Source organism: Vigna umbellata, chromosome 1 (genome assembly GCF_029865625.1).
Source record: "Vigna umbellata cultivar VRB3 chromosome 1, Vumbellata_1.0, whole genome shotgun sequence".
Classification (NCBI taxonomy): domain Eukaryota; kingdom Viridiplantae; phylum Streptophyta; class Magnoliopsida; order Fabales; family Fabaceae; genus Vigna; species Vigna umbellata.
Window position 1 is genome coordinate 46880802 of NC_142165.1, and position 14303 is coordinate 46895104.

The window sequence follows — 14303 nt, forward strand, 5'->3', positions numbered from 1 at the left end:
CTAGTGCATCCAATGGCATGATGGATTCCTTTAAAAATTTGCATAATGTACATTTTTATAATGGTACACATAAAATACAAAGTTTTAACGGTAATACTCTTTCTATTACTAATATTTGTGACCTAAACCTGATTTTCAAAATATACTTGTCTCACCTGGATTTGCTTACAATTTATTGTTGGTTGGTTAATTAGTGGAAAATAATTATGATGTTAAATCTTCTCAATCTGTTTGTCTTGTGCAAGAAGGTGATCGCAAAAGAACCTAAAATGAAACAATTTTTTTCTCTCCAATTTATCTTTAATCATTTGTCTTTTGATTGTATTAATGTTCTAAATCTATATGAGTTCATGACATAGAAAATTAGGTTATTGAAGTTCTATGGTTCTGTCTCACTTATTTTAAATTGGTTTGTTAGGAAATAAAAATGTTTTTCTTGATACACCTTTTTCTTGTTTTGTTTGCAAATATAGTTTTATTAATTTAAAATACTTATCAATTCACGTTTAAGATTATTTTAAGTGTGTAAATAGTTTGTTTTTATTATTTAATTTTATTTCATTATTATTTCATGGATAGTAAAATAATAATTTTAAAATTTAAAATATAAATAAAGATAAAATAGAAACTGTTTCGGTAAATATTTTTTGGGACCGAGACACTCACCTTTTGATGCTTGAATCACGTGCTCCTATTTAAGAAGTCCGGTCACGCTGATCTTATCTCACACTTAAGTTGAATGGACCGTTCACTTTTCTTTGATATTCGAACGCTCGCTCTCTTTACACCTTGATCTTGAACGCTCACTCGGCAGACCTCAATCTCTGACTGAGAGTGGGAGGTACCTGCAATGACACTCCGACGCTCAAGTTAGGCGTGTGGTAAAGGAACCTCAGTTCTCGATTGAATGTTTTTAGATATCTATGTGATGTAAACAGTGTGTAATTTGAATATGAGCATGAATACAACATCCCTGGCTTATGGCCCTGGCTCTCTATTTATAAATTGTCTCGTGGACTTTAAGGTGACGTAAGCCCAATAAAAAATAAACAGAATGAAATATAAACAGACTTACCTTTAGATTTGGTCAGTTGTTCGTAAACAGATTATCAATACCTCTAATAAAATATCTTTGATTATTTTATCATCTATTGGCCTGTTAGCCCAGTAACGTAAATGAATGCAGACCCAACTATGACCCAACATCAATATAATCCAACTGACCTGGTCGACCATTGCTAAGGAGGTGACCGAACGGCCTTGAGTGGATGAATCGACCGAACAGTCTTGGGTGGTAACCGTTTTCGGTCCTGAATTTATACGATACAGAAACCTAAATTGATTATATATTATTATAGACAATAATTTTTTCATGTGTAGGGTTGCCCTCAGCGTATATAGTTTCTTCATTGATTATATATATATATATATATATATATATATATATATATATATATATATATATATATATATATATATATATATATATATATATATATATATATATATATATATATATATATTTATCATAATTCTGTCATATTTTTCAAAGTTGGTATTGATGAGATCAAAGTTGAGTGTCAAAGACAACAACTACTCCAATGACTCAGAAAACAATATACCTGTGAGCTTGTATATATCTCTATCAGAAACACACGCCAACAAAATATTGTAATAACTTTGGACATTAATTCAGACTTCCGTATTCAAAATTATTCTCAATGGTAACAGTGTTACACTCTCGAGATCTTCATGATAGCTGCTCAAAACTCAAATGTCAAGTTCATCTTTGAATCAGTCTCCATTGACATTTTGAGGTCAAGAATTTGCATGGCCACCTTCTTCAATCATCATATCCATATATTCATGTCATGTGATTCATCAACATAATCAAACTTGTTGATTCCACAGGTCATTCCAATTTTATAAAGCCACGTGAAATGTGTGCACAGAGGGTACAAAGTTCTTGATTATCTATATAAGTTGTTGTGCACATAAAATCTCTTTCTGCAACATGAGGCACAGCAAATTGTTCTAGTGCAGACAATGTTGATTTCTTTAGAGGCTTTGGCAATGGCAGGAGCAAGTAGTATCCAAGTAGATGTGGAGGAATGGGAGCTCAGAGATTCTGAGCAGAATCCACCACCCCATTTGCTGGCTGAACATTACTGCAATGAAGAACATTTTCTGACCTTCACAGATCATCAAGAAAAGCTAGATACTTATGCGGAAAAGAGGAAGAGAAAATGCATCAGGTCAATAAAAGCAAAGCTGCGAGCACTTGTAACAGCATGCATGTTCATGTTGAGCGATGCATGCAATCGTGGTTCACGATAAGCGTGAAATTTTGTACAACATTGGCATTACATCTTGGTAGAGTTGTATCTTCATGATGATTTTGAATAAGTAGCAAGACAAACATTTTTTTTCTCTTAATATAACTATACTTGTGTAATCAATGGAATCAAGTCTTCCCTTATCTGATTTTTTGTCTCTCTACCCTTATCTAATTAAAAAAGAAGTCTCGTTTTAGATAGAGTAAAAATCGCAATTAGAGCGAAAATGTTATGTAATTTTTTATAATAATGCTATAAGTAAAAAGGAATGAATTAAATTATACTTAAAAAGGTTATTCAATTGAACTAAATTGAAATGTGTAATACTTTAGATAAATTGAGTTAAAGTGTAATATGATACTAGGGAATTGAAACACATCGAACTATTCTAAATTGTTTTTGAAGTACCTAACTTATTTGAATTTTATTTATGATATCATATTTTAGAGTAAATTTTACAATTTCATAAATTGTAATCTAGTTTACTTAAAAAAAACAATTTTAATTAATTCAATTCATTTTTTATTTTAATTTTTGAAGTAAATTTTTCTACATTACATACATATTCCAAAAGTACTATATATTTCGGGCTCTGCAACCTAAAATAAATTTCAGAACATGAAGGTGAAGCAATGGCATAGAATTATTAGAGTTTTGTGACGTATGACGTACTTGAATATTAGAGTTTTAGCAAATGCACACTAAACTAAAATAAAATTATGCCTATCTACTTGAAAAATCTGCTGCTGTACTATGAACATTGAGATTATTCAAAACACCAAAACGAGAAACAAGTTTTTGTGTCTTCTCTCATCTTAACGTTGTTTGCAAGTTTTCAAGTCCAAACGAAACACATCACTGTTTGACAAGCCGCAATATAATGTTGTAGTTGTTGGTACCCTGTAATGTAATGGGATAACAGCTGAGATCACACCAACAGATTTTTCTAATAAATTCCTTATCCGGAAACAAAAACAACAAGTTCCTTGAAACATCAAAATTTTACAACTATTTTCCCCCTTTCTTTACAGTTGGAAAACAAGAAAAATCACATTCCTAATCAAGCTTAACCTATCATAAAAGGATATATAGGTACAACATACAACATACATGTTTTAAATTTATAGATAATCTCATCTCCCACCAGACAATTCAATGGCATCTTGATTATAGACGGAATCTTCTCCCCAATCAAATCTTCTTTGTAATCTCTCGTATTCTTGTCTCCGATTGACCTCCACGTGCTGCCATTCCTCCCACCTTTCAGCCAACCCTTCTCCTTCAAGCATTCTTACCACCTCAGACATTGGTGGACGGTCCTCTGGTGTTGCTTGCGTACAGAGTAACGCAACCTGTATCATCATTTCTACCTCTAGTAGGTTGTAATTTTTATTTAGGTTGCGATCAACAATGGCGTCTAGTCGTTTTTCCCGTTCTAATTTTTTAACCTGTAGAACACAAAAATGCAGTAAAAACAGTAATCAGATAACCAACAAGTGCAAAGCAATAATGGTGCATTTCGGTTTTTGAATAATGATGACCACAAGCAACATGTACGCTACGGCAGAAGGCTAAACAAACACTGCAGTTCAGCTTTTCTTCATCAACATTATCATATAAATAACGCACACCAGCTTATTCCAATCTAAATCAAAATGTTTATGTACTATTATAGCTACACGAACTTCCTTGGCTCACTACAGCATTACTCATGTTAAGAGGGGTAATGATATACTCTTTAGGTAGAGCAACTATGACCGGTTGATTCTTGAACACAATCACTCACAAAATCACCCAAGAGTCACACAAAAGATATAAAGCATGCTAAACACAAACAAGAAACAAACCAAAAAGACAACAAATAAGGAGGCCATGATGTTAGAAAGTGATTTTACATGGTCAAGTAGCAGCACATCATCTTCCTCTTCTAATCTTGAAAAGTCAATTGCTCGTTGACCTGTAACGAGCTCCAAGAGCATAATCCCATAACCAAAAACATCAGTCCTTCCCGAAGACTTTCCAGTGGACAAATATTCTGGAGCTATGTGGCCCATCGTCCCACGAATTTCAGTTGTCACGTTGGTTTTCCGAACATCGACTAACTTTGCCAAGCCAAAATCACCAACAACAGCTTCAAAATCTTCATCTAGTAATACATTAGCTGCCTTCACATCCCGATGAATAATCTTAGGATTGCAATGCTCATGAAGATATTCTAAGCCTCGAGCTGTTCCCAGGGCCACTCGTTTTCTAGTAGGCCAGTCCAGAACAGGTTCACCAGGTTTGAGTTCTGCATCAGTATTTACTTGGTAAACCATAACTGGTAAAGATGCAAGATTTTACATATACACAACAAAATGTGGAAATCCAACCTACCCAAACACATTAAAGAAAGTATACAAAAATCATATTTAAATCTAAATCATTTAATCTCTTTTATTTATGGTTTTGATATCATGTAAAGGTTATAAAGCTCAATATTTAAAATAGCAGCAGTCAGATGGCAGTGTTAGTGATGAAACACCCATTGACACTTTTCATATCTTGTTTTATTTTGAAGTTCCTCACATAAAAGTAATTTATAAAAGTATTTTTTCTTTTGAACAGACCATACAGATAGAGTTAAACAGTCAAACCACGCTTGCATTCACAAAACAAGTGAAAACCAGCTAAAACAGGAGAAACAGATTGGTTTAGGAAATGTGTACCGCAAAACTAAAATTAGGACGTGGTTGGGTCAGAAGTCAAGTCAGGATAGAATAAATCCTAAAAATGGTTGGCATATATCCTCAATTGTGTACTTTAAATATTTTCACCCAGTTATTTTCTCATAAGTTTAAAATGATAATATGACTGAAACAATATAAGAACTTATCGTGATGATACTCAACAATATGAAATCTGAATAGCCATACAACTCCAGTTACAGAAGTAAATAATACTTTCTTTTTTGTAGAAATTCAAATTGAATGCCTAGCATACCAGTGACGCCAAAAATGATTTATAAATTGTTACCTCGAAGACGATAGGCAACACTTAAGTTCTGCATAAAGGGATAAACCAAGAGGCGCTCAGTCGGGGTAGTACAAAACCCAATCAACCGTAACAGGTTCCTATGCACAGCTACACTTATCATCTCAACCTCACGCTGGAAAGCTGCATCTCCCCCAGGACTTTCATAATCAGTTAACCTTTTGACAGCAACTTTTGTGTTATCAGCAAGAACACCTTTATAAACCTTTCCAAAGCCTCCCTGTCCTAAAACATTCTTCTCACTGAAGTTGTCTGTAGCTATCTGTAATTCTCTCCATGCAAATCGTTTTAGCTGACCAAATGCAATTCGCCGATCAACTTCCCCTGATAAAAAAACAAAAATGATCAGAATATAGAATACACACACGGTATTTTATAGTTAGCATCAGAAATTTGTAATTTTTAAAAAGGGGAAATTTCACACCAACTCATTTTTAATGTAGCTACTACTCTATTTTAACAAGCATTCACAGTAAAAAGATTACAGAATAGATTCAACCAGTAAATTCTCTTCTATCATGCCATAATTTGATCATATCTCGCATTCACTTAACATGAAAGGTTTAGGGTCATAAAGATGGATGGATATATTCCAAAGTTTTAAGGACCATTTTGTTTGGGAGAAGCCTAATATGCAATAACATTGCAATCTAAATAAGAAACTCAAACCTGGAACATCTACAAAAACTTCACGCCTGTAACCCTTGTTTCTACCCTTGCACCAAAAGAACAGCAGACCACCAAGGAAAAGGATAACAACTAGCGCTGTAACAATTCCAACAACGAGGCCAGTTTTTGATTTATGTGATGAACCTGAGAAATGTAGACAAATTAGTATTCCGCTTGTAGAGAGGAGAGAGGAAGAGATAACACGCACATCAAAAGGATGGAATAAACTTTCAAATAAAGTAACCTTGGTCTGCATTATCAGATTCGCAAAGTCGATGACCACAATCCAAATTATTTCCAGTGAAACTGCAATAATGAGCACAATTAAAAGAGTAAAATGTAATGGTAAAAATTATGTTAAAAATGGCAAAGCATCTCATGCACATAAATTAAAATAATATTCTATCCGAGGACTCCGTGCACAGCGCATACCATATGGTCCCAAGAGATAAAAGGGGGAACAAAAACAGTTTCAAATTTATAGTTAACTACATAACCAAACAATAAAATTAAGCATTTTTTTATCATTAATGCTCCCATTTGCTGCACTTATAATGTGAGTTCCTTAACATGGTATTTGATCCACTTTGACCAAGTGGTACAGAGTTCAATCCTCATTACTCCTTTATTCTCATTTTAAATCAACTTGTTGCAGAAAATATTACTGCACAAAGTTTTGTCTATTCTTCAGGATCAAAAGGCCTATATATAACAAGGTATGTTAAAAGATACAAGTAACAACAGTTCTAGGTTTTCAAGAAAAAACCTAAGCTATTTTAGAGTAGCCAAAGCCGAATAATAAGAATATAAAACACTCCAACACCTTTCATTCAACAATACTAATCTAGTGTCCAATCAATTTATTTTCTGGATGTTAAAAATGTTGTAATAATCCAAACATTCTGTATTAACTGTAATAATTACAGTTATACAGCTTTGCATAGCTTTAAATAATAGTAAACTCTGTAAATTCAGTGTGTATTGAGAAAGTCTCTTGTTTCTCAATCTCCTTAAAATTGTGTGGCTTACTGTGTCTGAGTATTAGTGTGCGTGGTTTGCCTTGTTCCAACAGAAAACACGGAAGTAGCCAAGCTACAAAAACTAAATGAAGTTTGTTGAAAAAAATTTGACAAAATCTTTCAAATGCAGATAAAGAAGTGGAACCAGAAACAACCAATACAATGTTATGAAGGGAGTAAAAGAGGCTCCAGAAATAGAAGCAGCTGCAGGTAGTGAGCAAATGGGGACTGTGGAACCAGGCGTACAAATGGCAACGAGTGAGATAAACAACGGCAACTGCAAAAAGTGGAAGGAAGAGAATAGTAAATTCTGCACTGAAAGATTTCGGGTGAGGGACTGAGTGATTATAAAAGGGAAATTGCTAAATGAAAAATGTGTGGATGATGTAATTTGTCTCGTTCTCTCTCTTGACCCTTTTGGGATATTCTTTGACATTCTTTTTATTTCAGAAATTTCTGTTTCTTTTTTGTAAGGGCTGACAGCTTGTTGTTTCAGCTTTTTCTCATGTTATGAAATTCCAAAATTCCATAATACTATACATATTATTCTGCTGGTACCATTTGCTTGCTGTTTTATTGATTAATTAAGCACATTGCATTTGGTGCTCTCATGGAACCATGGCCAAAAACAAACGTCTCAGGGAGCTTGAAGAAGACAGAAAATCCTGGAACCCATGAAGAAACATGTTGAAAGTCCTACATCGACTAAAAATAAAATGATTTCATAATATATAAGTAAATACAAACCTCATCCTATGATCAAAATGTTGATCTACCAACATGCCAAATCATCCAATACTTTAACCGTGGGACTGTTATAACCCCTCCCTATCCCTCAATAAATTTGGCCATGGATTTTATTGTTTGTCTACCCCATCTCATGGCTTCACAGTGATCATGGTTGTCATGGATTGTCTCTCTAAATAAGTGCATTTTTCCACACTTAAAGGCAGATTATTCAAGCAAGCAAGTAGTTGAGGTATTTATTAAATCCATTGTGAAGTTCCTTGGGATAAGTGGCACCATCTTAGATATGAGAACTGCCTACATTCCACAATTCAATGATCAGTCCAAAGCTCTTAATAGATTAGATGTTTGGAGATGCATCTAAGATGCTTCACAGTTGACGATCCAAAGGGCTGGAGTAAGAAGAAGTTGCGATGGACAGAATATTGATATAATACCTCCTTCCAAACCGGTATTGGCACCAAACAATTTGAAGCTATTTATGGAGAGACCCTCCCAATCTTCCTAAAATATTTGGGTGATGCCACTGAACCCCTCCACTGCAAGAAATGTTGCTACATCATGATCAAACACTGTTATGTTCTAAGCCTAATTTGATGTTAACACAAAATCTGATGAAGATTGCAGATCATTGCCCCTCTACAGCAAAGATCCACCCAGTTTTCCATGTTTCTTTATTGAAACCATACAAAGGAGAGCGTTGGCAACAATACTTGCCTCTGCAACTTCTAACCAATGAGTTTGGTCCGGTTGATAACTCTGGATTGTAATGCCATGAGCGGTACAATCCAGAGTAAGTTTGTACTGGGATCAACATATACCTCAAGTACTTGATCAATGGGTGCTCCTTGGGAAGATGTGCTCACTTTGCAACATTAGGGGAGAAATGTTATGAAGGGAGTAAAAGAGGCTCTAGAAATAGAAGCAGCTGCAGGTAGTGAGCAAGTGGGGATCAGGGGACTCAGTGGACACATAGCAAAGAGGGAGGTAAACAAGGATAACTGCAAAAGTGGAAGGAAAAGACAAAGTCAATTTTGCACTGAAAGATTTCATGTGGAGGACCAAGTAATATAAAAGGGGAATTGCAAAATGGAAAAGGTGTGCATGATGTAATTTGTCGCTTTCTCTCTCTTGGCCCTTTTGGAATGTTCTCTGACATTCTGTTTTATTTCTGAAATTTCCGTTTCTTTTCTGTTAGAGCTGACAGCTTCTTGTTTCAGCTTTTTCTCATATTATGAAATTCCAAATTTCCATAATACTATACAGATTGTTCTGCTCATAGTTTTCCCTTACTGTTTCATTGATTAATTAACCACATTACATAGAATCACTATCACTGATTGATTCGATTATGTCAGTAATTGTTAAATGAAATTCTATGTATCTGGACACTTCGAATGTATTTCATCAAGTGTTGCATGTGAACACATTGTCCTTGCAGTCAGGGTTAGAAAGACAAGTTCAATTGGCAATTTAAATGCATCATACGCTAATTTTGTGGTTTTGTCATCCATACTTGTATTTAGAAACCTCAAATAACCGCTCTGGGATTTTGCCATTCAGATTATTTGAATCTAGCATACTGCAAAAAGAGAAGTTAGAATAATCGATCAGATACTAAAGTAATGAAATATACTTTAAAAGAACCAGCAGAGTTCTAGAAACCATAATTGCACATACACATTGATCAAGATTGGAAGAGTAGCAAGTGATTCAGGAATAGTCCCACTAAGATTGTTTTGACTCAATGTTCTGGTTGCAGGGCAAATAAACAGACACTTATAAAAATTACATAAAAGAATACATAAGAAGACGCATCATATAACCAAATAACCTAGCAAAAGGAATGTCATACTTACAAGAACTGAAGCTTTTTAAGATTACCAAGGGAAGAAGGTATTTCTCCAGTTAATTTATTGTTTTCCAAATCCAACCTGCACAAGCTTGTCATGTTTCCTATCTCTTTCGGTATGCTGCCAGTGATGCCATTCCCTTGCAAAGAACTAATACATGTACAATATACATCAATTCTTAGATTTAAATTTTTCCTTTAGTTGTTGATGGTAAATATTTAAAAGAAAAAACCATTCCAATGAAAACATGTAATAAAACAAAAGCATGAACAACTTCACGCCACACCCCTCCGCAATATAGCAAGAGTAAACTTGTGAACTACTTCACTAGAGAACATCAATAACTTCTTTTAAAATAAGAAAATTAATCATAATAAAAAATATATCAAAATTATCAATACTTAGCAATAGTATGCATCAAAGTCCGTAACATTCACTGCAGATAATAACTACAGCTCATCAGATGCATAGAAAATAATTTCAATCTTATATAGCAACAAAAAATAATGGTGACGTGTGTATATATAATTTCACATTGTAATGCAAACAATTCAATAATGATAACACTAGCCAGTAAAAAGGAGGCAATATGCACACATGGTTTTTAATAGCCAAAAAACTGAAGCTATCTAACAAGTTTTCCATCATAGAAAATTGCGAGTAGAATGCCAAAATTATTTTTAGTACTACGGAGTTGACCAAGATTGTGTGGATCCTTTTGGTGATAGAAATCCTTACAGAGCTGTAGCATATTTTAGTACTCCTATTCTTGGGTTCAAGTATCCTGTGAATCCCATATATGCTAGTGATCTGCAACGAAGCAATTTTATATACAGAAAGCAAAAAATTAAAGCTACGAAAATGTGAGATATATAACTTCAACAATGAATAATGATAGTCAACATCTTCAGCAAATCAAATAATTAAAAGAAAACAACAACAGAAAATATCTTACACTTGGATGACATTGTTGTTTGAGTCACAGTAAACACGTGACCAAGTACAAGGATTCACTTGATTTTGATTCCAGTCAGTAAGCTGGTGAGCTGAAGCATTCAGTGACGCCTTCAATGCATATAGTGCATCTCCTGAAATGAACAAGAACATTACATATTGACTAGATCTTGGACCAAAAGTCCAAAACCACGGAAGTTTTGGAAAAAAAGAGGCAACCCTTCAATTCTGTTGATAAATAGTTGTTTTTATCTATTTACTCCTCATAAAAAAATTGGAAATTAAAGTTGAAAAGCTACTTTATTTACATAAAAGAAATTCAATGTATGTAAGCATATCAGTTAACTTTTACATAGCACATATGCTTTTCTTTTGGGTTGAGTACCATAAGAACAGAAGAGTATACCTTGCGTGTCAGGAAACACAAAAGAACATAAGCAACCCAATATCAATAACACAAATAAGAAGCCCATTTCTACTGGCATCATCCACTGACACAATGTCCGTCAGAATCAATTAGCATAGTAGCAACCTCCATCTCTACAAAGCAGAATCATCAAAACAATTAAGCAGTGAAAATTGAAAAACAACTGTAAATGTCATACAAAGATTAACCGTACAGAAAAAATTACTAGTGATAAAAACAGAATTATTGCAGAACAAAGTATTTACGATCAACCACGAAGTTAAGCCTGTTTTTGGAATTAGTAAGAGTACTTTTCCTAGCCATGCAAAAATGGATAACAAGAAGACCAGGAAATCTATTCCGTGTTTAATTCCAAGGGAAAAAACATAACCTTTTGATTTCTTTCTGTTCTGTACATAAATCAGGTCTAATAGCAACTCAAATTGTGCAGACCCACAGCCAAGCTATCCAGAAAAGATCTAGAAAGAAATCACTCTAAACGTGAAAACCAATCTAGTTGTTAATTAACACTTTTAAATCACAAGTTCATCCAAAGGAGTCAAAAATACAAATATGGCTCAATTGCTAAGCACTGAAACTTCATCTACTAAGAAAATGCAGAAACACGACAGACTCCAGACACAACCAATTAAACGACCATGTAAAGTACGGAAATAATTAAAAAATCAACAAAGTCCCATTTAAAGAACCGGGCATGAAAATTCATAAAAAATAAATTAAAACACTGCACTACACCAAAAACCCACAAACAAAACCCACAACAACAAAAGACTGATGCAATGGGGACCAAACCAAACAAAATCACCCGCCAGAAAAAGAGAAGAAAAAAAAATCCAGAAAGCTCAATCAGACAGCGGAAAAATCAGTGAAAAGAAGAGTAGGGAGAAAATGAAATCGAGTAGGCACAGACCAAAGCGTGCGCGCAAAGGGACAAAAGGGTTGGGCAAAAGCAGAAGAAGCAAGAAAACTTAGAAAAAGAGAGAGAATCAGAAAAAGAGAAAGTGAAAATCGGAATCAGATACCGGAGTAGCCGGTTGTAGGTGATGGACGGTGAAGTTGCACTTGGTGAGAAGAGAATAGAAGGAAAGTTTGTTAGCGAAAGGGAAAGTTGAGTAATGGCGAAGCGTTAAAAGTATGGTGAAAGAGAAAGACAAGTAACTGAAGAAAACAGAAGAGAAAATGAGAGAGTGAGATATATACATAAATACATAGCTGGCAGAATGGGCAAAACTAGCGGTGTGACACCAAATCCGGAACAGAACCTTCTATCCCTTCTTTCTTCCCTTCTTTCTCTTTGGTCAGTTTTAAGCCAAACCTTTCTAATAATTCATTTTTCCCTTTTTCCTACTTCTTCCACTACTTTACTTTACTACACTTGACTATCTGTCTCACACTCACTCTCACACACACCCCAGCAAAACACAGTCTTTGTTTCTCACACACAAACATTTTTTTTATAAATATTTTAACACAATTCAAAATACATTAGTATAATAATAAATAAATAATAAATAAATAATAAATTAATATATGTTGTAAAAAAAGTATTAAAATATCTTTTTTCCAGTGGTTTAACAGGAATGAAAAAGAGAAGCAAGTTGGCATCATTATTGGTTCTCTCATTCACTGCACTTGTGTTGTGTTGTGTTGTGTCTCTTGCTGGCTCCTTTCCAGTGCTTTGAAAATGTCACCCTCTTATTTAATTCCACTTGTCTCACCCCCACATGTTCATACAAGTAAGTTACTATTATCTGCTAATTAAAAATTAATGCTTTAAGAAGATTATGATACTAGGTTCTTTTGCTGTTAAGAGATTAGTTAATGCTGTAATTGTATGGAATAAAATGAAGTCTGTGTAGAATCTAGTCAACCTGTTTATTCTTGTCTTAAAACAGACTATTCATAATCTTATCCAACTACGATTTAACTCCTAACAACAATTGTATTTAAAGAGATTATTTATAATTGTATTAGCTTATCTGTGATCATTAATGAGAGAATTATTAAATTTCCATTTTAAATTTTAATGTTTCTGAAAATTTTCGCTAAAATTAATAACGCAGAAAAGCGAGTTTATTTATAATATATATTTCGTAAAATATTTTTAAGGTTTAATGTCTTGATAGGTTCTATTTTCGTCCAAAATTTCAAATAACTCCCTTCTTTTTCAACGTCTCAATTAAGTTCTTATTTTAAGAAAATTGCATCAATTATACCCTTACCGTTAAATTGAATCTAACGGTGTTAATATATACTTGACGTGACACATTGGATTATATTTTTAATTCATGTGGCTAAATGATATGAATTTGGGTTATTTTAAAATTAAAAAATTGAAAAAAAATTGGGATGCCATGTCAAGCTTGACGGCATCAACAACGGAGAGAACAGCGTCGACGGCGAGGGGCACAAGAAGCGTGAAGTACTGGCTCACGACCTTGCGGTTGAGAGAGGTGCTAGCGGACTTCACGAGAGAGTCGTGGTCTGAGAGCTCCACGGTGGGGATATCCACTACCTTTACGGCGATCTTGTGGAGGGAGTCGGAGACGACGGTGGGGTGAATGCCATGGGAGAGTTGGAGGCACTACTCGAGCAAGGCTTCGGCGATAACAACAACCGTGGTAACGTTGTCGCCTGCAGCTGAGTTCTCGACAGCGGAGTGCTACGACTTGGAGAGCTCGACGAGCATCTTGGATGTGGTCTGGACGACCTACATCTTGTTGAGGAAGGTGGAGATCATCTTGTCCATACCCTTTGGGTCTGAGACTGGTGCGCACAGTGTTGGCGACGGAGCGAGCGACCACGATGTTGGCTGGCGGAGCGGAAAGGGCTGGAATCAACGATCTGCTTGGCGATTGATGATAATAACCCACCACTTCCATTCTCAGGGAGCCCTGTTTAAAAAGACTCGACCTTTTGAACACACGATGTATTTTCTGGTTGCAAGAAAGAGACTTTTAAATGGGGTTCTTCTTTAGGGGCACAAGGGTTGGGGTTAAGCCGCCATAAGGAGGTCCCGTCGTCGTAAGATATGCTCTCATCACCACTGCCTACACTCTCGACAATGGAGGAGGTGGAGGGACCTTGTTGGACGAGTCCACTGAGAATGCTTCTTCGATGCCACCATCAACCTCGTTGTCACGCGCAACCCACAACCTTGGTGGTGGCGTTTTCTGCTTGTGTGGCTGTGCATGGACGGATGGTGGTTCTGTTGTTGATTGATGGTGGCGAGGCGCGAGAATGTAGATTGGCCGTGAGCGTGGGC

The 14303-nt window shown here is 35.2% G+C and overlaps 1 protein-coding gene across 6 annotated transcripts; it reads right to left on the reverse strand.

Annotated features, from left to right (window-relative positions):
* Positions 1-3264: 3264 nt before the first annotated feature.
* Positions 3265-12419, reverse strand: LOC124823302 (putative LRR receptor-like serine/threonine-protein kinase At5g10290). Of its 6 annotated transcripts, XM_088103395.1 has the most exons (13): positions 12061-12175; positions 11409-11496; positions 11018-11151; positions 10613-10745; positions 10396-10467; positions 9664-9807; positions 9485-9556; positions 9321-9386; positions 6283-6344; positions 6039-6182; positions 5352-5693; positions 4232-4626; positions 3265-3784 (listed from the first exon to the last, which is right to left on the reverse strand). In XM_088103395.1, exons 3-13 carry the CDS (start codon positions 11097-11099, stop codon positions 3470-3472), a joined length of 1827 nt encoding a protein of 608 aa, XP_087959521.1. In that variant the 5' UTR covers positions 11100-11151; positions 11409-11496; positions 12061-12175; the 3' UTR covers positions 3265-3469. The 6 variants fall into 6 exon arrangements, with proteins under 6 accessions (XP_087959521.1, XP_047151448.1, XP_047151447.1 ...); XM_047295492.2 differs by lacking the exons at positions 11409-11496; positions 12061-12175 and adding an exon at positions 12239-12419; XM_047295491.2 differs by lacking the exon at positions 11409-11496 and having other exon boundaries at positions 12061-12215.
* Positions 12420-14303: the final 1884 nt, after the last annotated feature.